An 11,355-nucleotide genomic window follows, 5' to 3' on the forward strand; every position below is an offset into this window, starting at 1 on the left:
GATAAACAAATGATGACACTTTTAGTGAGTGATGATTAAAATATTTTTACTATATTATATTATATTTTGACTGGACAGGGTTTGTCTCTCATCATTTCATAACATGGTTGATTTGGTGGTGTGAAAAGATATTATTTATGAAGAATTCGTGGGTTATTTAAGTTGAGATAAAATCAATGTGGTTTTGAAGAGAGGAAACCACGGTCTGGGCAGCGGGTAGCAAAGCAAACCCAACCCAACCCACCAGGCTGGAGGGTCACCTCACCCTCACCATAAAATGGATGGGCCCGTTAAGTTGGTAATCAGTGCAAAAATAGCATTCTGCCAACTCACAAAATTAAATACCACTGGCGTTCTGACCATTCTAAATCTGGTTAAATATCACCCTTAGACCCCAACCACAACATAGATCACCGTCACAATGAGATGTTCAAAATGGGCAATAAATGGAGTCTACACTACACACAGCATCAGCTCTCCAAAGTCCCTCCCCGTTCAGCATTTCAAATTGTACAATATCTCTGATGTTGACCGTTTCTTCTTTTCTTCAAACCTTAAGTTTATATACATATTGCCATATGCAAAGTAATGGATTTATTATTACTCATTAGTTGACACAAGAGACCCGTAAAAATTAAAAGATAATAATAATAAAAGCTTTCATATTCCTGAAGTAATATACTAATATCGTTAGTCCTTTTTGTGCTTTCATTTGGCATTAGGGAATCCTGTACACCACTTCTCCCATACATATCTCCCAAACACTAAAAACTAAAAACTAAAAGCTTAAAAACAGCACAAGGTCATTGCAAAGTAAATACACTAAACTTAAATTACCAAATACTAAAGATATATCTAAGACACCAACTCCACAATCCTCTTCTCCGAAATGTCGAGCAAAAAAGAACCTGTAGAAACGAGTACTCTCTCACTAAAACTACCAGTCAAATAAGGCAGTAAGTCACTAACTAGAGAAAAGCAGGTCCATTAGGCTTTCTCTCCTGCTGACCTTCCCACTTGTCTCCAGATGAGCTCCGACCACCACGCCCTCCACCATAAGATGACGGTGCTGTAATATCAAAACCGTTGCTGCCACCCAAGGAATTGAGCAAAGCAGAAAGCCCACTGGAAGAAGCCCCAACACCACCCCCACCACCAACACCACTGCCTCCACCTATGCTCAGACCAAGAAGATCACGCGTCATGGGCGGACTCGCGAAGGTCAACGATGGGCCCATGACTAGATCTGTCAAGCCAGAATTTCCACCAGGCTGAAGCCCAAGCCCAAGCCCAGCTGCCAAAGTCGACGAACCACTTTCCGGCTTGATTTGAGTACTGTTCCACTGCGTGCCAAGACTGTCTTTAACGGAGGCTGAAGATGTTGATGTTGTCAAGCCAAAACTGCACAACAGCGAGGAATTTGAAGCCGAAGCACCCATTTGGGCTGCTTTTTGAAGCAATGCCGTTGCAGACATTGCTGGAGGCTGCAGTGGTGATGGGCTGAAGTTGCGGTGCTCGGCCTGGTCTTGTGTTTGATATAGGGAGGAGCCGCCGTTGCTGGACAAGTAAAGTGACGTAGAGAGAGAGAGAGATGTGGGCTCCATATCGGACACTGTTGGAAGAGTAGTGGAGCAATGTGATCGGCCAGCCAATAGATTGGAAAATGAGGAATTAGCTAAGGTACGGGGTGGGTGAGGCACTTGAGCAACGCTTGAAGGAGCAAATACGCTGGCAAATACAGTACTACTGCTACTGACATTATTACTGGAGCAAGTGGTGACAGAAGTAGTGGTCAAGACAGTTGTGGTCGCCGGTGTGGGTGGAGAAAGTCCTATTCCGTTATCAGGCAATTCTGGGATACCAAAAACAAGTTAACAGAATATACCAATAAAGAAAAAGAAAAATTTAATACGGAAAAACTGAAAAAGGACACGAAAAGGAGATATGGGGGAAAACTGAAATATAAAATACAAAGGGAAATCAACCAAAAGGAAAGGAAAAAGGGCGCAGGCGAGAAAGGATTCCCCTTGGAACTTTTCAAGTCCTAATTAAAAAACGAAATATCAGCTTAAAACTTGCAAGCCCCATATAAGTAAAAAGGACAAGCAATTATGGCGTCCTTTCCCATCAATCTTTTTTTTTTCTTTTTTAAAATGTTAAGCCATAGTACCCCTCGATCCTTGAGCTTCTTTATCAACCGTGCAACCAGTTCACAGCCCGTGAATAAGCAGGGCTATTAAAATAGTGATATACTCTATAAATTTAAAAATATTTTATTTATTTATCCATCTCCCACTGTCAAACACCTAAATATGATGAACTACTATCACTGCTTATTCCTCATAATAGTAAGAGCATGTAACGACATAATTCAGAAGACACTTTAATATAATTACAAACAGCCATAAACACCAAACTAGCATATAAAATATTAAAGAATTCTTGTATCAGAAGACAACCAGAGTCAAATACAAATAATATTATAAAAAAAAGTGTTACAATTGTCATATTGCATCACAACAACCCAAGCAGCAACTAAATTTTCAAAATCACCTTAGCTAGTCTGACCTACGTAATAAAGGAAATGTAGAATTTAAATAGCAACATGAAATAATAGAGCATTAATTATAGACCCTATTACCTGAACTCTGAATCGACAAAGCTGGAGAAACCACAGAGACCGACGGGGTCAGAGGCGGCGGAGGCGGTGAAGCCACCGCTGTCTTTACATTGGAATTCCCAGCCTCTGAGCTAATTTCTAGGGCTTGAGACCTAGCGCTTTCCTCCGCTAACGCATCGCAGAAAGCCCTATGCGTTATGAAGCTATCCCTTCTGCCAGATTAGTCAAACATATTTAGTAGCCACCTAAGAAAATTATTTTTTTATTTAAAAACTACAAAACAAAGAAACAAACAGGTTTCTCGGAAAATGGTAACAGAAACGGAAACCTTTCTCAGAAAAAGAAAAAAAAAACCGTATATGGAAAACGAACGAAAAAAGAAAGACCTTGAAAATAAAGTTCCGCAATCGCATTTATACTCCCTGGTACCACACGTTTTCATGTGCGCTTTCCAATCAGATTGTACGGCATATTTCTTCGAGCACCGCTCACACTTCCACTTCTTCTCACCATGTTTTCTACAAAAGTGCTTCTTTATTCCAGTGAGATCACCGAGAGCTCTGGCAGGATTGTGGTGAACGCACGAAGCCTCTGGACATACGTAAACTCGTTTCCGTATCTCTTTCGTCGTTCGTTGCCGTAGTTTCCATGGCAAGTTGTGGCCTCGGCGGTGAAGTTGAAGATTCTGATCACGCTGAAATCCTTTGTTGCAGATCTCACAAACGAAACGATTCGTAGCCATTAGAGTATTCGGCGATAAAGCAATCACTTCCGCATCCGGATCTAAATTACCCCAAATTAATTGAATATATAAATAAATTAAATTAAGAGAAAAAAAATTATTGTTATTTTATTTATTTGACAAAAAAAAATTATGATTATTATTATTCTGTAAGCGTTACTTTTTGTTCTTACAATAGCCTTACCAGGCATTCCAGGGAGGTTGCGCTTCTTCTTCGGAATAACTACTTCAAGAGGAACAGGCGACGTTTGGAAACCAGGGGAAGACATACTAGCTTCTCCAGCAGAAACTGTGGAAACCTCCATTCGTGTGGAATTCCCTAACTCTCCCATTGAGTTTGCTTGGAGTTTTTTCTTTCAATCTTCTAGCTCAAGAAAGATAATAACTTAGTCTTTCGATTCAAAGCTTATGGACCGATAATCATAAGCTTTGTTCTTGTATAGTATAGACGAAGTCCAACTCACAGTCTAGTACAGTGGTACGAAATTTTTATAGTTCTTTCCTCGAGAAAGCTATATATAACGAAAACAGTTGAGAAGATTGAACTAGGAATTTCTCGTTCTCAACAATGGTCGTGGTTGTGGCCGGAGAATAACAGTGTCGACTAAGGCGGCGGCTTCATAGCTGGCAGAAGAAGAAGAAGAGCGAAAGAGTAGAGAGAGAAAGGAAGATTTGAACAAAGTTAAAATAAATGAATTCTATTCTATTCTATCATAATATAATAATAATATAAAAAGAGAGGAGTAGAAATGCTTAAAAATAGTTAAAGCGGCGCTGGGTTGGGTTTAACATGGTGTGTTGTTTTTATTTAACCATGGTTAGGAACCAGAGCAGAGGTGTACCTGACCCCAAGTTTAATCTCCTGGCTATTTATTAAAATCTATCCGTCCACGTGTCAGCAGCACCGGGTTTACGACAATTGTCGGAGGTAGTCGGACTAGGCGGTGCTTGTCGTTTAGCAAAAAATGTTTTAAATTATTGTATACGGGCATTACTTATTTGTGAGCAATGAGCATTTTTAATAAAAGATAAACAAGGGCTCTGTAATTTGACAACTACGCCCTCGTATTTTTGCATTTGAAGTGGCCAGTGTTTTGGGATTTTAAATTCGTTGAATTATAGGAAGAAAAGTGATTTTGTGTTTTTTTTTTTATTTACCTTTCTTATCTCTCCTCCAGCTTTCATTGCGACAAATTTTCTCTGAATTACAAAAATACCACTTAACAGATAAGGAGGAGAAAAGACAAAACTGGACAATTTGTATAGTTTGTCTTAAGCTTCAGTGGCTCTTTCGTGATTTTGCTGTAAATTATTGTCCTCATTTGTCATGACGTATTTTCCCCCACGAAATTACTACAATACCCCTAAAGTCAGAATCCCCTCGTGATATTTTTTCTGTAAATGGCGTTTCAACACTGGTGGTCTTCGAAAGGTTTTGCCCTCTTGGCTCGATCGTACAAATTTGGCGCCAAATGTCGGTAAATCGCTTAAAAAAGGTAGATATAACGTGCGTACATATCCAGCACGTGCTTAAGTTTTTGCCATACTTGAGATTTGTATCACGTAGTAGACAACCCCACCATGTGTAACGGTATATATCGACAATAACAACCGTTGATCATTCCGTGATTTTCCATCCAACGATTTAAAATGATGAGAAATATATTTAAATGCTAGTCTCGGATGCAGGTTATAATTGTCGCTTACCAAAACTGGTAAACACTAATTTTGGCAGGGAGAATGGAAATAAAAATAATGCATAATTCTGTTGTTACCTATTAATTTTCTCCTCTCAACATTTTTATCATTAAGTAATGTTTTGAGGATATAATTTTTATAAATATCCTTATATAACTTTAATATATAAATCCTATTTACCAAACCAAAACTAAAAAGAATATAGAAAATTTGTAGTACACCCCTGAAAATGAGTGTTTTCATAAATTTTCTTATTTGTTTTAACATTCACATTAATTTTTTAATATAATTATTTTTTATGATCTTATATGTTGTATTTATTTAAAATTACTTGTAAATTTTTTAAAAAAATTAAATAATTTATAATACTAAAAATAAAGTTCAAATCATTATTTACTACGTGTATAGTTATAATAAAAATTTAATTTCTAATCTTAAAATTGTAAGTTATTCAAAAAAAATTTAAAATTTACAAATAATCTTAAATAATTACAACGTACCGATCATAAAAAGACTAAAAAATTATAGCAAAATATCAATATAGACTTACCTTTAAAATATTGGTAGAAGAAAAGTAAGGTTTATAAGGAATAAAGCTAGAAGAAAATATGGTTACATGTTGTGAACTTGTGATTATATTATTGATTTTAATTCTGACGCTATGCATTTTTCTTTTTTTTCTTTTTTTGGAAAAAAAATTGTCAAGATCTATATTTTATTTTGTGTATATCATATAAGTGTTTTAGTGGATATGATAGTGTTTTTTTATATCTTTATACATTTTAATAGATAATTCTGAATTTAATTAACAAATTTAAAGGGATGTGATTTTTTTTTTTTATTTTGATGAAAAATAAAATAGATATTTATATGAAAATTACTTTTAATAATTTATTAAGATGTTTCTGTTGCCTCTATTTTCTTTCAACTTTTAATAAATATACCTTTACTTTTTCTATTTATCTTCATTTCTATTTATTAATTTTTCTGTCGTACCTAATACATTTATTAATTATCTTTCTTTTTTAACTTTTCTCTCAGTTTGTTAAAAAAAAAAAAACTTTTCTCTAAAAAAAAACTTCCTCCGCTGTACCAAACAACCATAGTGCAAAGGAAAAAATGAATTGGAACTTTCTTTCTTTCTTTCTAATAGCCTGAAAAATGACCAATATGAACAGCTACGTTTAGGCACACGCAAAGCCCACCTTCCTTCCTTAAAAGAAAATCCATTATAACACGAATTAGGGTATTTTGGACATTTTACATCAAGTAGTACTATTTCAGGGCTCAGACCACTGTTATAGCAATTTGGACCCACCCACTGACAACGTCAGATGCTGGCGTGTAACTTTATAGTGTGAATGCCCACTACCTATTTATTTTGTCCTATTTTTAAACTAAAGAAATCAAGAAAATCATTCCTTTTTACTCGTACGTACCTCTCAAATAAAAAAAAATATATATATATATATTATGCATAACCAACAGTCTTTTTGTGTATAGATTTTTTGTTGTTTTTTTTCTTCTTTAATATATACTAAATGAAAAACCCAATAGTTTATGTGTGATGGGTCACATAAAATCTGCTCCTTAAAAAAGATGTGAAATTTATTAATTTAATGCATACAAATTTGCGTGTGGCTTGTTTGTCCTGAGTACAAGTAACAACAAAGATTCTCCTCTTAATTAAGGGTTTTGACAAATTAATTAATTACTTAAAAGCTTCAACTAAACTTTCAATTTTTAATCCATTAATATTGAACAAGATTAATAAATTGTCCCATCATTTACTTATGTTCAGCCAATTTAGCCAAAATGCTACCCAAAAAAATAGAACATGATATGCGTTTGGATTTATACAGGGCCAAAAATTGGCTGCAAATGACAAGTAGTCAAAATATGTAGTTTAAATGATTATTCTTGTCTTGTATCACAGTATTGAATCTTTTGGCAGGTTTTTCGTTTTCTGTGGAACTGGACGGTGGACTTGAATAATATGTAATCTTATTTTAGGTTTAATTTATTAATTATAATTATAAGAATATTTTTTTAAAAAAGCATAATTATATGGATATATTAGTATTACTGTTTGTGATTCAAAACTTTTAGCTAAAAAGTGTCAATTACATCTAAAATCTAAAATAAAAGTATTTGTAAAATTATTTATTTCTAAATAAGAAAGAAAAACTGATCGTATAACTCATGTATCATAAATTGACAACTCATAAAGTATTAAATAGTGGATATGTAACTATTGGGATTTTATTAGATCGATAAATGAACATAACTCGAAATTTGCAATCTTTACTATCACGAAAGTTGAGATTTTGATGCAGCTATGTCTTATTTTAGATTAAATTTGACTTGAAATATACTACAAAGATATATTTAGCCTATTATTTCACAAAAACATAAAAATAACAAAAAAAAATTATTAAAATACGGTTTCACGAAATTTTAAATATTTTTACGATTTTTTTAATTTTATTTACAAAAAATACGATTTTTTGTGTTGTAATCTTGTTAATTTTTTGTTATTTGTATGTTATTTTTGTTGTTATTTTGATATTATTTTCATGTTACTTTTATGTAGTTTTCTTGTTGAGTTTATGTTGTTTTCGTGTTATTTTTTGGAAAACCGTAAAAATGTAAAAAAAAAAAAAAAATGAACGTAAAAATATAAATATTTTATAAAAAATAGTACCTTATGTAAATATTCCCTATTTTTTGTATTTTTACTCTAATACACAAGGTATAAATTAACTATAAAGGTTAATATTGCCATTAATACTCATTTAAAATATACAAAATGATTAATTTTATTTATATTATTTTAATATCTTATAAATATATCTTATTTAAAGTCAATGAATAGTATTAATAAGTGGCAAAAAGGTAAGTAAAAAAAGTAATATTTATTGTGAGCTAAAATTTAGCTCATGCTATTTTCTGTATCAAATTTAACACAATTTTTAGCTTAGGCCAAATTTGCCACATATTTTACATCAATATTGAAGTTAAATTATAGCAGAATGTTTTAAAAAATAGTAGCACACCACATTTATAGCTCTCCATAGCAATATGATGGGTATCAGAGCTATTCTGTAAAAAATGGTCAAGTTATGTAAATTTGTAGACGGTTTAATTTTAAGTTTAATTTCTTTTTCTTTCTAAAAAACAATTTTTTTAATAGTATGTTTCTTATGTTTAATTTAATTAGGTACAATTACAAATTAAGTGGTTTTAATATGTTACCTATCATAAACCACAGGTAGGCGTAATAAACTCCTTTGATTAGTAACAATACATTTAATCTTATCTTTATTTATCTTTTAATTTTTATGTTGGTTTATGTTATTAATAGTGATCTTATTTTTTTTAGGAAGCATTTTAATTTTGGAAGTAGAAGCTTTAGCTCTTTCTTATTGACTTAAATTTTGTCAATACCTATTTGTAGTTTTCATATTCAAGCTACTTGTCTGAATTCACTATTTTTAGTTTTGGTTTTGGCAGTTAGGAATATGGTGTTCTATTCGCATATAAATTAGCATTCTTGTAATTATTTATTCAAAATAATTCTCATTATAATTAAATTAGTACGCAACATTTTGTGAAAATTGAATACGCAAATGCACAATAACATCTTGCTCTAACTTGGTCTAAGGGCACATAGATTTAGACATGCGGTATTGGTTGGTAATCGGCTGTGAAACAGCCTTTGCTTCTTTCATAGAAAATTTTTCTATGATCTTGGTGATGTAGTCTTCCTGATGTAGCATGAGTTTCCCTTTGCCCCTGTCCCTTAGGATGTTATTCCCTAAAATCTTAGTTGCCACACCTATATCCTTCATTTCAAATTCTGATTTGAGCAATTCCTTGACCTTGTTGATATTTGACCTCTCCTTACTAATTATTAGCATATCGTCCACATAGAGTAGCAAGTAAATGACTTTAGCTATTTCTGAACCTTTAAAGTACAAACAGTGGTTATAATAGCTTTCATTGAACCCCTGTTTGGTCATAAAGGTGTCAAACCTTTTGTTCCATTGTCTTGGGGACTGTTTCAGTCCATATAAAGACTTGTCAAGCTTACAAACATGGTCTTCCTTACCTTTAACCACAAATCCTTTTGGTTGCTCCATATAGATGTCTTCTTCTAGATCCCCATGTAGAAAAGTTGTGGTCACATCCATTTGGTCAATCTCCATGTCAAACTGAGTAGCTAGGGATAGCATCAATCTTATAGTCTTATATTTCACCACTAGTGAGAATATTTCTGTGAAATCTACCCCTTCTTTCTGTGTAAACCCCTTTGCCACTAATCTAGCTTTAAACCTTATAGGTTCATCCTTAGTCCTCCCTTTCTTGACCTTGAAAAGCCATTTGCAAGATATCACACTCTTGCCATCTGGTCTAAGTACAACTCTCCATGTCTTATTCTTTATAAGAGAGTACATTTTTCTTTCATTGCTTTCAACCAGGCCTTGTAATTTTTGTCTTTAAGTGCTTCTTCATAAGATTGAGGCTCATAGATCTCAACTTCAAGTTTGCACATGCAGGCATAAGTAATACTCTCATCCCACACATTGTAGTTGTACTTCTGGTTAGGTTTAGGGACTCTTCTGGCTTTATCTCTTGTAAGCTGATACTATGTGAGGTCTTCCTAATTCCTGTCTTCTTCATCTTGAACTTCATGTTCCACCTGATTTGGTGCTTCTTGTGGTTTCATTTGAATTGGTTCCACCTGATCTGGATCCGGTTCCACTTCAGTTGGGATAGTTTGAGTGACTCCAATAGATGTACCTGCAGGGTTAGTTTCTGTGGAACCTGCATCAAGCTCATTAGTATTTTTACAAGGACAATCATTTTCTTAAAAAATTACATCTCTACTAATGAGTGTTTTAAAACCTCCTTTCCCTTTTACCCACAATCTATAGCCTTTTACACCCTCTAGGTATCCCAGAATCACACATTTTAGAGCTCTCGGCTCTAATTTCCCTACACTTTGATGTGCATAAGCTGCACATCCAAAGACTTCCAAATTAGATAAGTCATGTGGTTTACCAGTCCACCTTTCTTCAGGGGTTTTACCTTCAATTGCAATAGAAGGGCTTCTATTAATTAAGTATGTAGTGGTTACAACTGCTTCTCCCCAAAACCCATTAGAGAGCCCTGAATTGAAAAGTATGCATCTTGCTTTGTTCAGTATGATTCTGTTCATTCTCTCAGCAACACCATTTTGCTGAGGGGTTTTTCTCACTGTCCTGTGCCTCTGGATTCCATTGTATTGACAATAACCTATAAACTCATCATTACAAAATTCTAGGCCATTATCAGTCCTTAGGGTTTTCAATTTCCTGTTAGTTAAATTTTCAACAAGTAATTTCCAATGCACAAATTTTTGAAAAAGCCTCATTTTTATGTTTTAACAGATAAACCCATACTTTCCTAGAATAGTCATCAACAAATGATAAGAAATAAGCACTACCCCCAAAAGTTAGGGTTTTCTCAGGACCCCACAAATCTGAGTGAACATAATCTAAGATACCTTGTGATTTGTGTGTGCGAGTTTGAAATTTAAGTCTATGATGCTTTCCTAGTACACAAAATTCACAAAAATCCACTTTGGTTACTTTGTCCTTACCAAGTAGCTTTTGTTCACTCATTAGTTGTAACCCCCTTTCACTAATGTGTCCCAATCTCCTATGCCATAGGACAATCTTAGTGTCTTCTGTGACATGCTCCTTAGTGTTGTGGCAGCAAGCTACTAGGCTTCCTTGCAAGTAGTATAGGCCACTATTTTTATGTCATTTGATGATAGTCATAGAGCCCTTAGCCAATTTAATTGTACCTGCCTCAATTTTGCTAACAACACCAAGATCATCAAGTACACTAATAGATATTAAGTTTCTAGATAAATCAGGGACATATCTAACATTAGTTAAGGTTCTAATAATGCCATCAAACATTTTAAAATTTATAGAACCTGAACCTTAAATTTTGCATGTTTGATCATTCCCAAGAATGACTTTGCCCCCTCTAGATTCCCTGTAATCAAACAAATAAGACTTATTGTTAGTCATGTAAAATGTACAAATCGAATCAATAATCCAATCATCTTTAAAAGATGATGCAGCCACATAGACATCTCCACTATCATAACCATAACTTAGGTTTGCATTTTGATAGTCATTCTTAGTCTTATTTTGCTTGTTTGATTTTTCTTGATGATTTGAATTTGATTTCCCATTGCTTCTCTTGTAAAAGTAGCATTCTCTCTTGAAATGCCCTAGCT

At 33.7% G+C, this 11,355-nt stretch overlaps 1 protein-coding gene across 1 annotated transcript; it reads right to left on the reverse strand.

The window, feature by feature from the left end:
* Window positions 1-634: 634 nt before the first annotated feature.
* LOC115700551 (zinc finger protein GAI-ASSOCIATED FACTOR 1) lies at window positions 635-4,201 on the reverse strand. The gene is made up of 4 exons (XM_030628118.2): window positions 3,547-4,201; window positions 3,007-3,403; window positions 2,642-2,832; window positions 635-1,852 (listed from the first exon to the last, which is right to left on the reverse strand). Exons 1-4 carry the CDS (start codon window positions 3,692-3,694, stop codon window positions 969-971), a joined length of 1,620 nt encoding a protein of 539 aa, XP_030483978.2. The 5' UTR covers window positions 3,695-4,201; the 3' UTR covers window positions 635-968.
* Window positions 4,202-11,355: the final 7,154 nt, after the last annotated feature.

Source organism: Cannabis sativa, chromosome X, assembly GCF_029168945.1.
Source record: "Cannabis sativa cultivar Pink pepper isolate KNU-18-1 chromosome X, ASM2916894v1, whole genome shotgun sequence".
NCBI lineage: Eukaryota > Viridiplantae > Streptophyta > Magnoliopsida > Rosales > Cannabaceae > Cannabis > Cannabis sativa.

Bases quoted from the DNA above. Each gene is read 5' to 3' on its own strand.
- LOC115700551 (XM_030628118.2), bottom strand. From the start codon at position 3,694: ATGGGAGAGTTAGGGAATTCCACACGAATGGAGGTTTCCACAGTTTCT. The intron at 3,404-3,546 runs GTAAGGCTATTG...GGGGTAATTTAG, and splicing joins CAACCTCCCTGGAATGCCTG to ATCCGGATGCGGAAGTGATT. The intron at 2,833-3,006 runs GTCTTTCTTTTT...CTAATCTGGCAG, and splicing joins TGCGGAACTTTATTTTCAAG to AAGGGATAGCTTCATAACGC.